General features: G+C 48.8%; 2 protein-coding genes across 6 annotated transcripts in view; one reads left to right on the top strand and one right to left on the bottom strand.

Annotated features, from left to right (window-relative positions):
- Window positions 1–215: 215 nt before the first annotated feature.
- Window positions 216–14,654, bottom strand: part of LOC115550723 (voltage-dependent calcium channel subunit alpha-2/delta-4) — a 29,236-nt gene continuing 14,797 nt past the window's right edge. For 3 of the 5 annotated variants that reach the window (XM_030366002.1, XM_030366000.1, XM_030366001.1), the window contains 16 exons: window positions 14,250–14,342; window positions 13,693–13,814; window positions 13,103–13,171; window positions 7,261–7,322; window positions 7,096–7,110; window positions 6,900–6,944; window positions 6,581–6,643; window positions 5,637–5,707; window positions 5,415–5,490; window positions 5,257–5,309; window positions 4,459–4,514; window positions 4,277–4,297; window positions 3,683–3,800; window positions 2,883–2,998; window positions 2,577–2,659; window positions 216–845 (listed from right to left, as the gene is read on the bottom strand). In XM_030366002.1, the coding sequence (XP_030221862.1) occupies window positions 744–845; window positions 2,577–2,659; window positions 2,883–2,998; window positions 3,683–3,800; window positions 4,277–4,297; window positions 4,459–4,514; window positions 5,257–5,309; window positions 5,415–5,490; window positions 5,637–5,707; window positions 6,581–6,643; window positions 6,900–6,944; window positions 7,096–7,110; window positions 7,261–7,322; window positions 13,103–13,171; window positions 13,693–13,814; window positions 14,250–14,342 (1,165 nt within the window). In that variant the 3' untranslated portion in view covers window positions 216–743. The remainder of the gene's footprint in view (window positions 846–2,576; window positions 2,660–2,882; window positions 2,999–3,682; window positions 3,801–4,276; window positions 4,298–4,458; window positions 4,515–5,256; window positions 5,310–5,414; window positions 5,491–5,636; window positions 5,708–6,580; window positions 6,644–6,899; window positions 6,945–7,095; window positions 7,111–7,260; window positions 7,323–13,102; window positions 13,172–13,692; window positions 13,815–14,249; window positions 14,343–14,654) is intronic. The other 2 variants (XM_030366004.1, XM_030366003.1) reach the window with 1 other exon arrangement.
- Window positions 7,728–12,467, top strand: LOC115550726 (leucine-rich repeat and transmembrane domain-containing protein 2). Its single transcript, XM_030366006.1, has 5 exons — window positions 7,728–8,511; window positions 9,719–9,836; window positions 10,147–10,563; window positions 10,717–11,007; window positions 11,132–12,467. The coding sequence occupies exons 2-5, from the start codon at window positions 9,797–9,799 to the stop codon at window positions 11,662–11,664; spliced, it is 1,281 nt and encodes a 426-aa protein (XP_030221866.1). The 5' UTR covers window positions 7,728–8,511; window positions 9,719–9,796; the 3' UTR covers window positions 11,665–12,467.

The raw sequence follows: 14,654 nt of genomic DNA, 5'->3' as shown, positions 1-14,654 counted from the left end.
TCGAACTCAGAACCTCAGTCAGTGTTCCCATGCTGTGATGTTGTCATGTGACGGTATAAACACGCTGTAATATCTCCGGTCAGAAACCGCTCTGGGTTAACGTCCAGATGTTTGAGCTCGACCTCCTGATTCTGGACCTCAAACATCTGAACGTTAGACTCGCTTCACAAATTGTAACAAATACAATATTTATATGTAAATAATTTACTAATAAAAATAATACAAAACATTTTTATATTTATTTGCATTCATTATTTTAAAAAGGGTATATTTAGTGCCATCATGTGGAACGATGGTCACATTGCATCACACTCATGAATAATTAAGGATGTTAACTAACAAGCGGTCTAACTTTCCCACTACAAACCAGTAGGAAGTCTTAGGAAGCTGAACGTACTGGTTCTGACAGAACCAGTTCCGCCACGGAGTAGGAGACCAGTCCGGTCTCTGAGGACCTGATGAGGTCTGCTCTATGAAACCAGCACGTCTGGGAGGTAGCCATCTGTTAGCATCCGCTAGCCGCCTGCTAGCTGTGTGAAAGTTGTTAGGTAGCCATCTGTTAGCTTGCTGTTTAGATGCTAGCCGTTTGCTAGCTGTCTGTTAGGGTCTATTAGCATACGCTGTCTTTAGCTGCGTGCTAGCCGTCCGGTGATTTGATTGAGAGGGCGTCCTCTGGGGCCTCTCCCCTCAGGCCCTCAGTTCCTCAACGCTGGGCTGGGACTCCAGGGCTGCTGGGACGGGGTCTAGGTCCCCCGCCAGATGACCAGGGAGAGGGCCAGCGAGGCAGAGAAGAGCCTTGTGGAGAGGCGGTGCTCCGCGGCGCCCCCGCACTCCTTAGTGCTCTCCTGTGGGGGGGGGGGGGGGGGGCTGTTAGCCTTAGAGGAGACACTAACAGTGATGATATACTAGGAACCATAGCTTCTGAAGCGAGAATGAGAACACTCGAATTAAATTGGATTTTTCGACCAATGAGATCGCTCAAAATAAATTCAAATGGTCGACCAATGATAACACTCTAAATGAATTACAATTTTCGAAAACAATTGGTACCTTCTCAAAACCAAAATAAATAGTATACCAATCAATCATCGTCAAGGGGTGGGTATTGTGGGGTTTTGCGTTGCGTTCATGATAGTTATTACTGGATGCACGAAACACAGACGCGACAGGCATCCCGCTTCAAGTGACATCACCCAACATCGCTGATACAACCTTTAAGCTTCACTCAACTGATTAAATCGGTGCATTGACCGATTCTTGGTCCTTTTAAATCGATTCAGGGGCCAACGTATCGATGCAGTCGCATCTTTGTTGATCCAACCGGTTACCGATTCGTATCGGTGAATCGTTACACCCCTAATACATATATATTCATACAGACACACGTGTATACATACAAACATACATACATACATACATGAATATACCTACATACATGTACATACATACATACACATGCATACATATACGTATATACCATTACCTGCATACATACACATACATTCTTTTAAGGGTTAGGTTAAGGGTTAGGTTAGTTAGGGTAGGTAAGCTACCGTGGGGTGGTAGGGTTAGGTTAGTTAGGGTAGGTTACTTACCTTGGAGTGGTAGGGTTAGGTTAATTTGGGTAGGTTAGTTAGGGTAGGTTAGTTACCTTGGGGTGGTAGGGTTAGGTTAGTTATGGTAATTTAGTCAGGGTAGATGAGTTACCTTGGGGTGGTAGGGTTAGGTTAGTTAGGATAGGTTAGTTGGGATAGGTTAGTTACCTTGGGGTGGTAGGGCTAGGTTAGTTAGGGTAGGTTAGTTAGGGTAGGTGAGTTACCTTTGGGTGGGAGGGTTATGTAAGTTTGGGTAGTTTAGTTACCTTGGGGTGGTATGGTTCGGGTAGGTTAGTTACCTTGGGGTGGTAGGGTAAGGTTAGTTAGGGTAGGTTAGTTACCTTGGGGTGGTGGGGTTAGGTTAGTTAGGGTAGGTGAGTTACCTTTGGGTGGGAGGGTTATGTTAGTTTGGGTAGTTTAGTTACCTTGGGGTGGTATGGTTCGGGTAGGTTAGTTACCTTGGGGTGGTAGGGTTAGGTTAGTTATGGTAGGTTAGTTAGGGTAGGTTAGTTACCTTGGGGTGGTAGGGTTAGGTTAGTTATGGTAGGTTAGTTAGGGTATGTTAGTTACCTTGGGGTGATAGGGTTAGGTTAGTTATGGTAGGTTAGCTAGGGTAGGTTAGTTACCTTGGGGTGATAGGGTTAGGTTAGTTATGGTAGGTTAGTTACCTTGGGGTGATAGGGTTAGGTTAGTTATGGTAGGTTAGCTAGGGTAGGTTAGTTACCTTTGGGTGGTAGGGTTAGGGTAGATTAGTTTGGGTAGGTAAGTTACCTTGGGGTGATAGGGTTAGGTTAGTTATGGTAGGTTAGTTACCTTGGGGTGGTAGGGTTAGGTTAGTTATGGTAGGTTAGTTACCTTAGGGTGATAGGGTTAGGTTAGTTATGGTAGGTTAGTTTCCTTGGGGTGGTAGGGTTAGGTTAGTTATGGTAGGTTAGTTACCTTGGGGTGATAGGGTTAGGTTAGTTATGGTAGGTTAGTTACCTTGGGGTGGTAGGCATGGCAGGACTCCGGGCGACGCCTCACCTTCTGGGACTTCATGCGGTTGCACTTGACCGTGGCGTTATGTTCTCAGAGGTCAAGGAGCACACACACATTCAGTACTCTATAGCACGGCACTAACACTGCAGGCGGGGGGCTTCGACTCCCTTTGTAGAGCACTGAAGCAAGGCACTGACCGCACCAGGGTGAGGGTTATAGGTTATAGCCTGGTCTTTGGGATGAAATGATGAAGTGTATGCCCTACAAAAAGTAGAAGAGGGTCTGCAGGGTCAGGGGTCAGGAGGATATATTTGATCTCTTTGGGCTCCAGCAGGATGGCGCCGTACTGCCGGGAGCAGTCACAGTCCGCCTGGGTCACCACCAGAACCAGGTTAGACTCAGGGACGTACTGCACCACGAACATCCTGCAACACACAGTACGCAACACACTGCAACACACAGTACACAACACACTGCAACACACAGTACACAACACACAGTACACTACACACTGTAACACACAGTACACAACACACTGTGCACTACACACTGTAAAACACAGTGCACTACACACTGTTACACACAGAACACTACAAACTGTAACACACAGTACACAACACACTGCAACACACAGTACACAACACAGAGTACCCTACACACTGTAACACACAGTACCCTACACACTGTAACACACAGTACCCTACACACTGTAACACACAGAACACTACACATTGTAACACACAGTACACAACACACTGCAACACACTCTACACTTCACACTCTAACACACAGAACACTACACACTGCAACACACAGTACACAACACACTGCAACACACAGTACACAACACACTGCACCAAACCCTAGAACCAAAAACCAAATCCTAAAACACCATAATTAAGACGCCCTAACCCTCATGCCCAATCCTAATAAGGTTTGGTTTGAGGGTTAGGTTTCCTTCCAAGGTAAGGTTTTTGGTTTTACAGTTTAAGGGATTTTGTATTTGTGTGTTTGAGTCTTTGAGTGAGTGAGTCTTTGAGTGAGTGAGTGAGTGAGTAAGTGTGTGTGTTTGTGTTGCAGTGTGAGTGAGTGTGTGTGAGTGTGTTTACTTCTGACACCGGCCACACTTAATGAGGCTGTTGGCCTCTCTGATGGAGTCGTCGTACAGGAAGCCTGGGTACGCAGTGTCGCACGGCTGCTGGGCCTCCAACTTCTTCTGCTTATGAGCTGGCCAATCACACAACCACATCAATTAACCAATCACACAACCACATCAATTAATCATTCACACAGCCACGTAAATTAACCATCACAAAACCACATCAATTAACCAATCACACCACCCCAACAATTAATCAATCACCCAACCACATAAATTAACCAATCACACAACCGCATCAATTAACCAATCACACAACCTCATCAATTTACAAATCACACAATTAACCACATAAATTAACCACGGCAACAGTAACCGACCAGTAAGATTAACCAATTCACCAATTACATACATCTATCAATTTGATTTCTAAAACAATTATATTAATTAATGGATGACTTAAACTACCAAACACAATAATCAGATGACACACACGCACACACACACACACACACACACACACACACACACACACACACACACACACACACACACACACACACACACACACACACACACACACACACACACACACAGTACTTACAGGTGTGATAGCCAGCCTTAGCTGAGGTTGTCAGAGCACACCGTGGTGATGATGATGATGATGATGGCGATGAAGCGGGAAGTGTGTGTGGATGAGGTCAAGCATGAGACATGAGATCGACATGAAGGACATCACACATGTCATGACAGGAAGCTGCTTGACAAGAAGGGATGTCATCTTACCGTCTACGACGTAGTCCGAGTGCCAGAGGCCGCAGAAGTTGAGGTCCAGCAGGAACCTGAGAGGAACCATCAGAACCATCAATACCATCAGAACCATCAATACCAGCAGAACCATCAATACCAGCGGAACCATCAGAACCATCAATACCAGCAGAGCAAGCAGAACCATCAATACCAGCAGAACCATCAGAACCATCAATACCAGCGGAACCATCAGAACCATCAATACCAGCAGAGCAAGCAGAACCATCAATACCAGCAGAACCATCAGAACCATATACCAGCAGAATCAGCAGAACCAGCAGTACCAGCAGAACCATTGATACCAGCGGAACCATCAATACCAGCAGAACCATCAGAACCAGCAGAACCAACAGAACCAACAGAACATTCAGAACCATCAATACCAGCAGAACCACCAGAACAATCAGAACCATCAATACCAGAAGAAAAAGCAGAACAATCAGAACCATCGAGACCAGCAGAACCAGCATAACCATCAGGACCAGCAGAACCATCAATGCCAGCAGAACCATGAGAACCAGCGGAACCAGTAAGTATTAAGTACCAGGAATGTTCAATATCTCAATAAACATACATGAATACATCCTACCATATAAAGACATAAAGGTCAGATATAAAGTCTTATGGGAAAGGGATGTATACAGTGTAGAGAGAGAGAGAGAGACCTACATGAGAGAGACAGAAAGAGACAGACAGAGAGAGAGAAAGAGAGAGAGACAGAGAGAGGGAGTGACAGAGGCAGAGGCAGAGACAGAGACAGAGACAGAGACGTACACCAGTGCGTTGGAGAGGATCCACCTCAGCAGGGTGACCAGGCCGTAGAAGGGCTGCGGAGATACGAGCGGTTACAAAGAGTTCATCATAATAAAGATGAGGAACTTTGAATGTGAAATATGGAGAAAGTGGGGGGGGGGGGGGGGGCGGGGCCTTACGCTGAGCAGTGGGCGGGCCGCGTTGGCATGGTGATGGCCGCTCCTGCACATGGCCTGGTAATCAAACAGAGAGATCCTGCAACACGCACACGCACGCACACACACACACACACACAGTTCAGCCCCTGGTCACTGAAGGGGTCTAAGTAGAGGACAGACAACCTGGAGGTAAAATACAGAGGGAGAGGACCAGAGCAGCAGGGCAAAGGCCAAAGTTCTTACTTCTTATACATGCCCATCTTTATGAGGGACGCCATGACTGAACCGTCCACCTCCCCGAGGAACTTGCCCACCTGCGGAGAGACGTCACATGACCACCTCACAGGAAGTACTGACACAGTACTGCAGTACTCACAGTACTAACACAGACCGTAACACAGTGTTAACATAGTGCCACAGTACTCAGAGTACAGACATAGACAGTACCACAGTACTAACATGGTACCCCTATTCTAGTAGAGTTCAGGGTGTGTTAATGCCAACTGAAAGGTTCTCGGTTCAATCCCCAATGTCCTCGGTCTACCTGTAGGCATCCTAAAGCAAGATGACCTCTGACCCCTCCCTGCTCCTAGGGGCGGGGCCTGTTGGAACTAGTCCCGCCCCCTATCCACAGGAAATCATGCGGCCAGCTTGTGGGAGGAACCTCTGTTCATTTGGTTCATATATGTATAGATATAAATAAATATATAGATATAGATGTAGGTATAGCTATAGCTATAGCTATAGATACAAATATAGACAGGTCTAAGGTGTCTCTGGATCGCCTGCTACGGGTCAGAGACACTACTGACACACCGAGACGCTTTGAGAAGGCAAGGTCACACTGACCCCTGTGCCAGCTTGGGGGGTCAAGGGTCAATCTAGGAGCTTATCCCCCCAGATGTTAGCATGCTGTCGCAGCGCCAAGGGCTTTTATTTTGATAGATAGATTAGAGGCAACGCTTTTAATTGCACCCGTAGGAAAACACAGAATAGACACAACATTTATTAATAGATTCAGTAGATGGGGTTGTCTGTGTGTGTGGGTCACCCGTGTGTGTGTTTATAGGCTTGCTTATGTGTGTGTATGTGTGTGTTTGAATGTGCCTGTGTGCCTGTGTGTGTGTGTGTGTATGCATGCGCGCCCGTGCGCGTATTTCTACGCGCGCGTGTGTGTGTGTGTGTACCTCTGATCTCTCTTTTGACAGCAGTATGAAACCGTTGTTGTCAATCAGGAAACAGTTTAGGTCCTGAAACACAAATTTTTATTTTAGTTTTATATGTACTATTATATCCATATATCCATAACACAATATACATAGATATATATAGATATCTGTATATTTATGTCTATCTATCTATCTATCTATCTATCTATCTATCTATCTATCTATCTATATATCTATATATCTATATCTATATATATATATAGATAATAGATATCCATATATCGATATCTTTATATGTATATATAGATATCCATGTGTGGTCAGTGGGGATACGTACTATGCTCTCACAGCTGAGAGGACAAACACCTTCAACATTAAGACACTGGAGAGAGAGAGAGAGTGAGGGAGAGAGAGAGGGAGAGGGATTAAATTGTTAAATTAATAATATCCTAATCCTATTCAATCATATTCAACATGTTTAAGTGTTCTTGACTGGTATGTTAGAATGTTCTCGATATATCAGAGATACTTACGTCTGTATCGCTGGGCTGGGAAGAAATAGAAGACAGAGAGTTAGAGTTTGCGCGTGTGTGTGTGTGTGTGTGTGTGTGTGTGTGTGTGTGTGTGTGTGTGTGTGTGTGTGTGTGTGTGTGGTATGTGTGTGTTTGAGTATGGTGTGAGTATGTGTATGTTGTCACCTGCTTGGCGATGGCCCAGAACAACTTTTCCAGAAAATTCAAGGACATCTGAACCCCGATAGCTGGATAGTGAACAGACACACACACACACACACACACACACACACACACACACACACACACACACACACACACACACACACACACACACACACACACACACACACACACACACACACACACACACACACACACACAAAGCAGTGTCAAGGACAATCAGGAGTAGGGAGCATCTTCGGCTCAACAGAGTTCCGCCCATTAACTCTCTCTCTCTCTCTCTCTCTCTCTCTCTCTCTCTCTCTCTCTCTCTCTCTCTCTCTCTCTCTCTCTCTCTCTCTCTCTCTCTCTCTCTCTCTCTCTCTCTCTCTCTCTCTCTCTCTCTCTCTCTTTCTAGGGCTTAGAGGCCAGCTGTACTCTGATGGTCCTTTCTGTCAAAGAGCTTTAATGCACTTTACACAAAAACACACTCTACAACATGTGGCGTCATAGAAAATCTACATTGCGTCTCCCTCTCCTCCCCAGCTCTCTCTCTCTCATAGCCAGACAGAGCATAGGAACGTTAGACTCGTCTGAGACAGAGAGAGAGAAATAGAGAGAGACAGAGAGAGACGGAGAGACAGGAAGAGAGAGAGAGACAAGGAGAAAGAGAGAGAGATACACAGATACAGAGAGAGAGCAAGAGAGAGAGCGAGAGAAGTAGAGAGCCAGAGAGAGAGTGGCAGAGAGAGAGAGAGTGAGAGAGAGAGAGAGAGAGTGGGAGAGAAATTTAAATTGTTCGTACTTTTATATTAAAATGTGTATATTTTCCAAGTCAACATTTGTATTTTTAATTTGCTAGATTTTTTTGCTTCTTTGACAAAGTTACTTCAACGGCGATGCAAGAGTCACAGAGAGGCCATTTCAAGCTAACTGGAAGCTACGGCAATTGGAACTAATCGGAAGCTAAATGCCACTGGAAGCTTATTGGAAGCTAGGGTTCAATCCTAGCTAACCCTAAGCTAACTAGAAGCTAGATGCCAAACAATGCTAAGAGGAAGCTAAGTGAAAGCTAACTGGATGCAAACTGGAAGATAACTTGATGCTAACTGGGAGCTATGGTCCACTGAAAGCTAACCTGTAGCAACTGAAAGCTAGGCCACTGGAGGCTAACCTGAAGCTAATTGGAAGCTAACTGGAGGCTAACTGGAAGCTAGGCGTGGCTGTACGGTCGGAGCCCAGATGCAGGTGCCTGGGTGCTGGGGGCCCCACATGGTGAGTGTGTCTATCTGTGTGTCTGTGTGTGTGTTTCTGAGTGTGTGTCTGTGTGTGTGTGTTTCTGAGTGTTTGTCTGTTTCTGTGTGTGTGTCATGTGGGTGTTTCTGAATGTGTGTCTGTTTGTGTGTTTCTGAGTGTGTGTCTATGTGTGTGTGTGCGTGTGTGTGTGTGTTTCTGAGTGTGTGTCTGTGTATGTGTTTGCGTGTGTTTGTGTGGCACAACATCTGGACTAGAATAAGGCATCTGTTTCCCACATGGATTTGAAAAAACAAATCCTAATCTTTGTGTGTGTTAAGATTATGTGTGTTTGTGTGTGTGTGTGTGTGTGTGTGTGTGTGTGTGTGTGTGTGTGTGTGTGTGTGTGTGTGTGTGTGTGTGTGTGTGTGTGTGTGTGGGGGGGGGTTGTGTGTTTGTGTTAAGAGTTTGTGTGTGTGCCTGTGTGTCTGTGTATGCATCTGTGTGTGTGCGACCATGTCTGTGTATGTGTCTGTGTGTGTGAGATGCTCTTTCCAGAGTCTATGAGCCATTCTGCTGATCCTTCTGAGTGAGGATGAAGGTCTGGGGAGGAGGAGGGCAGAGGACCCACTGAGCAGACCTCAGGTCCTCATGAGACAGGAGGTCCATCTCCTCTCTCAGTCTGAACACCAGAGCTTCTCTCAGAAAAGCGGGAGAAAATCAGATTTCTTGTGGTGCAGTATAAAGCAGAATGTTTAGTAGTACTGAGTGTGTGTGTGTGTGTGTGTGTGTGTGTGTGTGTGTGGGGGGCGGGAGTGTGTGTGATAAGGGGTCTGAGTGCTGTTAAGAAGATATTGCCTTGAGGGGCACTTTACGAAAGAACTAGAGTAAAACCCCCACACACAAGCTCTCTCCCTCTCTCTTTCAATCACTCCCCACCCCGCCATGTATGCGTGGTTGATTGTGTGTGTGTGTGTGTGTGTGTGTGTGTGTGTGTGTGTGCGTGTGTGTGTGTGTGTATGTGTGGTGTGTAGTTGTTGGTGTGTAGTTGTTAGTTTGTGTAGATCATCAAGAATCTGTTGGTCTGACATATTTTGCAGTAATCCGTTCTAATCTGAGATTACAAGCTTTACGACCCCCAACCCAACAGCCCTGGAGCCAGGCAGCACCCAGTAGAACCAGTAGCACACTGTAGATGTACTGGGCAGCTCCGAGTATAACCATAGTCTCTGTGTCTCCTATGTTTCAGATCTCTGGTTCGGCTCGTTGACCCCTCGGACCAGCAGACCATTGAGTACTGATCCATCACCCAGCCCTCAGAGCAGACATGAGGAACCAGAGGGTGGAGCGGAGGCCAGGGGGGCGGGGTAAGTCCTGAGGCTCCCACAGGTCCAGGGTCAGGGTGAGGGTTCACTTCTTCATGTCCTGCTGCTGTGGTCGGTGGCCCAGCTCTGCTTCGAGGATGAAGCCTTCCAGGTCTTTCTACGCTACATGGTCCGATGGTTCAGTGATCTCGGCAGTAATGAGCAGAACCACTCCGTCACACTCAGGTGTTCACATGAGCCTCATTAATGAGAGCCGTAACCAGATTAAGGGCGTTTCATTAGTGCGCGTGCAAACACACCGCAGTCTCCTCCCCCACCCTCCTAGAGTACCATGTTATCTTATCTCTCACAGCCAGTCCCATTGCTGGAGCTCTACTGGCCGCACTGGTCCTACTGGCTCTACTGGGCCTGGCCGGCGGCTGTCCGGACGTGTGCAGCTGCGAGGGCAACACCACCGACTGCTCGGGTCTGGGTCTGGTGTCCCTGGGGGCCGCGGCCCCGCTGCCCCCGGGGACCACGGGCCTCTCCGTGGCCCAGAACAACCTCTCCTGGCTGGGGCCCGCCGAGCTGGCCAACCTGTCCTCCTCCGCCTCCCTGGAGGTGCTGGACCTGTCGCAGAACCTGCTGGCCCGCCTCCAGCCTGGGCTGTTCCTGGCCCTGGGGGGCCTGAGGTGGCTCAACCTGTCCTCCAACATGCTGGGCGCCTCCACCCACCTCCACCCACCACGGAACACCACCGAGGAGCCTGCCCTGATGGGCTGGGACGGAGGTACAGTAAACGGCCTCACTGACCCCTGGAGGGTCTACTACACAGACCAGAAGGTCTGGGGCTGAAGATCTCTGACCTTAGGACCGACTTCTTCTTGTGTGTTTGATGAGCGTGTTGGAGGGGACGTCCTCATGAGCCGGTCTGTCCTTCCAGGGAGCGGCTCCAGGGGTCCGGGTCTGACCCGTGCCAGCTTCCAGGGGCTGTGGCGGCTCCGGGGTCTGGACTTGTCCGACAACGGGTTGGCGTGGCTGCCGGCCGGGCTGCTGGGCGGCCTGAGGGGCCTGGTCTGGCTGTCCCTGGCCCGGAACCGGCTCAGCGTCCTGGGGAGGGCCGTGCTGGAGCCCCTGGGGCGACTGGAGCAGCTGCAGCTTTCGGGGAACCCCTGGCAGTGTGACTGCCGGCTTGGGGGTCTGCGGCACTGGCTGGACTGGATGGTCTACAGGGGTCAGTCTGGTCTACACATACTAGTGCCTTCTGATACTAGTGCCTTCTGACATTAGTCAGTAGTAGTACATACTGTAGTACCAGCACATACTGTATTACATACTGAGTGTCTCTCTCCCTGCAGGCGGCCAGCTGGACTCCCTGACCTGCATCCTGCCCCTGGAGGTCAAGGGTCGTGAGGTGCGCAGCCTCCCGGCGGAGATGTTCCTGCGCTGCCTGTACGACCCCCCCTCCCCCTCCTCCCCCTCCCCGCGGGCCCCCTGCCCCCACCGCCCCCACTCCGGGGGGGAGGACTGCGTGCGGACGCGCTACAGGCCGGCCAGCGTGCGGCGGGCCGGGGCCACGCAGGCGGTGGCGGGCGTGGTCTGCGGCACTGTGTGCGTGATGATGGTGGTGGCCGCCACCTACGGCTGCGTCTACGCCTCCCTGATGGCGAGGTACCAGCGGGGCGCCAAGCGCCGCGGGAAACCCCTCCTCCTGCAGGGCGGGGCCACGGGGATGGGGGCGGGGCCTACTGTGAGCCTGACCTCCCCAGAGGAGGAGGAGCAAGAGGAGGAGGAGGAGGAGGAGGACGATGAGGAGGAGGAGGAGGACGGAGAGGCTCCGCCTAAAGAACCCTGCCCGGTCGTCCCTAGTTACCGCATTAGTAGCTTCTGATTGGACGATGGATCGTGTGGGGGCGGGACGTTGAGCTAGGGTTCCTGATATCGTTTTGAGTCTGGGGGGTTGTCCCGGGTTAGGGTGTAAAGGTTTGGGGTTCAAACCCCACTGTTCAATCTCCCATTCACATCTTTCAACCAGATGACCTTTGACCTCTGCTGGCTCCTTATTGTCATGCCCCTGAACTCACTGGAAGTCACTCAAGGACTAAACTCATAACGTTGTGAGAGCCCACATGACGAGGAGCTCCTGCTGACCACCTGATCTCGCTCATCCCTACCCAGAATGCAGCGTTAACCTTCTTAATAATGTACCTCAGTTCCTCAGCATTAAGATGTCTAGAAAGTTGATTTGTCTGTTGTTCAGAGCCTAAAGCTACCTCCTCTTCTGACCTCGTGGTCTGTTGTGTTTAGTCAGAGGAGCTCTCTGATAAACTCAGAGTCCCTGCTGACCTGCATCTGTGTCTAGTTCTCCTCAGTTCCTGCTATGCTCCTTCATATTTTCCCCATGACTGCAACTGAACCATAGCTGCTAGTGAGCACTAGTGAGGATAGCCAAAGAGATCTTGAACTTGTTTGACCTTTAGGACCTCAACATCGATCCAGACCACAACCATTGCTGGAAATACTGTAGAAAGTGTAGAGCTAGTTATCTAGATGTTGTTGCTTACATGGACACCCATATTACAATCGATGAGAGCTGACCCTAACCCTAACTATGTGTTCCTCAGAAAAGTCGATAGGACACTAAGCACCTGTACTTATTCTGTGTGTTTACCTCTGAGGACCCAATAAAGTGTTTCCATGAGTCAGCTGTAGTGCTTCCTGATACTGAGCAGTGAATCACCCTGAACTCCATCCATCTCGTAACGCTAAACCCACCTCTTAAAAGACAAAGATCACGACAGTGATGCTGTAACAAAGTCTACACCCAGCAGCAAATCAGAGGAAGCACCTCCAGCCAGAGCACGGCATCACCTGTCAGAGCATGACATCACCTGTCAGAACAAGGTTTGATATCACCTGTACAGAGCATCATGTGATATCAACTGTTTAGAGCAACCTGTGACATCACCCGTCAGAGCAGGCTGTGATATCACCAGTCAGAGCAGGCTGTGATATCACCGGTCCACAGCATGCTTTGATATCACCAGTCAGAGCAGGCTGTGATATCACCAGTCAGAGCAGGCTGTGATATCACCGGTCCACAGCATGCTTTGATATCACCAGTCAGAGCAGGCTGTGATATCACCAGTCAGAGCAGGCTGTGATATCACCGGTCCACAGCATGCTTTGATATCACCAGTCAGAGCAGGCTGTGATATCACCAGTCAGAGCAGGCTGTGATATCCCCGGTCCACAGTATGCTGTGATATCACCCGTCCACAGTGGGCTGTATACCTGCAGACCAGACAGGAGAATGCGGTGGAACTCACCCCCCACCATGGCCGTCCTCCCCCCTGAGGACATTGTCACGGCCGTGGTGGCGACCACAAACGTTGTTCCTGAAGCGGCACGCAAAGAAGACAGGAAGAGGAAGACAGTTCACTTCCTGTTCTGAAGACCAAATTAAACTTCAAGTCAGGTCGACTCTAATTGGTAGCTTGATCCTGAGAAGTGACCTCTGAAACAAACTAGTTGTACTGATAGGCAATGTCTACGTTATACAAACACTGACACTATTTAACACATTACATCAAGATTATTAGTACTAGTAGCAATTATTAGTACCGATTATTAGTACCAAAGTGTGGAGGGTAAATTTTACTTTGTTTAGTTTAGAAATTAGAGATGAGGAGAGAGGAGATAGGAGGAAAGAGGAGAGGAGGGGAGAGGAGGAAAGAGGAGAGGAGGGGAGAGGAGGGAAGAGGAGGGGAGGAGTGGATAGGAGAGAGAAAGAGGGGAGAGAGGAGAGGAGAAGGGAGGAGAGAGGAGAGGGGAGGAGAGCGGTGGAGAGAGGGGAGGAGAGAGGAGGAGGGAGACAGTTAGGAGAGATGAGAGGTGAGGAGAGAGGAGAGGAGCAGACCTTTATCGTTGACGCTGTAGTAGTAGAACTTTCCAGGAGGGTTTTCCACGGCGAGGCGGTACCACAGAGGGAAGTGGTCCACGGTGAACAGGTTGTCCTTATCAGAGGGCGTCAGGAACTTCCTGTCCAGCCAAAACACCACATCATGATGCTAACAGGTAACATCAAACTAACAGGTCACATGATGCTAACCGACAACAACATCAAGCTAACAGTTAACATGATGCTAACAGATAACATCAAGCTAACAGGTGACATGAACATGATGCTAACAGGTAACATCAAGCTAACAGATGACATCTAGTTTCTAACAGGTAAGAGAGGGTTGTTTTATAAGGCGATGTTATCGGGTGGTGTTATCGGGTGGTGTTATCAGGTGGTGTTATCAGTCTGTGTTATTGGAATCTGGTGTTATCGTGCTGTGTTATCGTGTGGTGTTATGGGGTGGTGTTATAGGGTGGTGTTATTGGGCGGTGTTATTGGATGGTGTTATGTGGTGGCGTTTTGGGGTGGTGTTTACGGGTGGTGTTATCGGGTGGTGTTATCAGGTGACCTACTTGGCAATTCTGGTCTCCAGCCCAGCGTATCTGAATAGCCTGGTCAGGCCGGAGCGCGTCCCAAGGAACGCCGTCTCCACCCCCTCCATCACCCTGCAGCGGAAACACCTTCACCTTCAGAAACACTCGGCAGACATCACTTCGTCTCACGTTGATGTGTTAGTGTCTTTTGATAGGAGGGTGGTGTTAGTGGTGTTTGATGTGGCGATGGTGTTAGTGGTGTTTGATGTGATGTTGGTGTTTGATTTGATGATGGTGTTTGATAGGAGGGTGGTGTTTGATGTCATGGTGGTGCTAGTGGTGTTAGTGGTGTTTGATGTGATGATGGTGTTTGATGTGAGGGTGGTGTTAGTTGTGTTTGATTTGATGGTGGTGTTAGGGTGTTAGATGTGGTGTTAGTGGTGT

The sequence above is a fragment of the Gadus morhua genome, chromosome 9 (genome assembly GCF_902167405.1).
Source record: "Gadus morhua chromosome 9, gadMor3.0, whole genome shotgun sequence".
Taxonomy (NCBI): domain Eukaryota; kingdom Metazoa; phylum Chordata; class Actinopteri; order Gadiformes; family Gadidae; genus Gadus; species Gadus morhua.
The sequence above is the reverse complement of the archived record's forward strand: the minus strand, read 5'-3'. Positions and strand labels throughout refer to the sequence as shown.

Excerpts from the sequence above, each read along its gene's own strand:
- LOC115550726 (XM_030366006.1), top strand. The coding sequence starts at position 9,797 with ATGAGGAACCAGAGGGTGGAGCGGAGGCCAGGGGGGCGGG. Across the intron at positions 10,564-10,716 it reads CCTGATGGGCTGGGACGGAG|GGAGCGGCTCCAGGGGTCCG; the intron begins GTACAGTAAACG and ends CTGTCCTTCCAG. Across the intron at positions 11,008-11,131 it reads GGACTGGATGGTCTACAGGG|GCGGCCAGCTGGACTCCCTG; the intron begins GTCAGTCTGGTC and ends CTCTCCCTGCAG.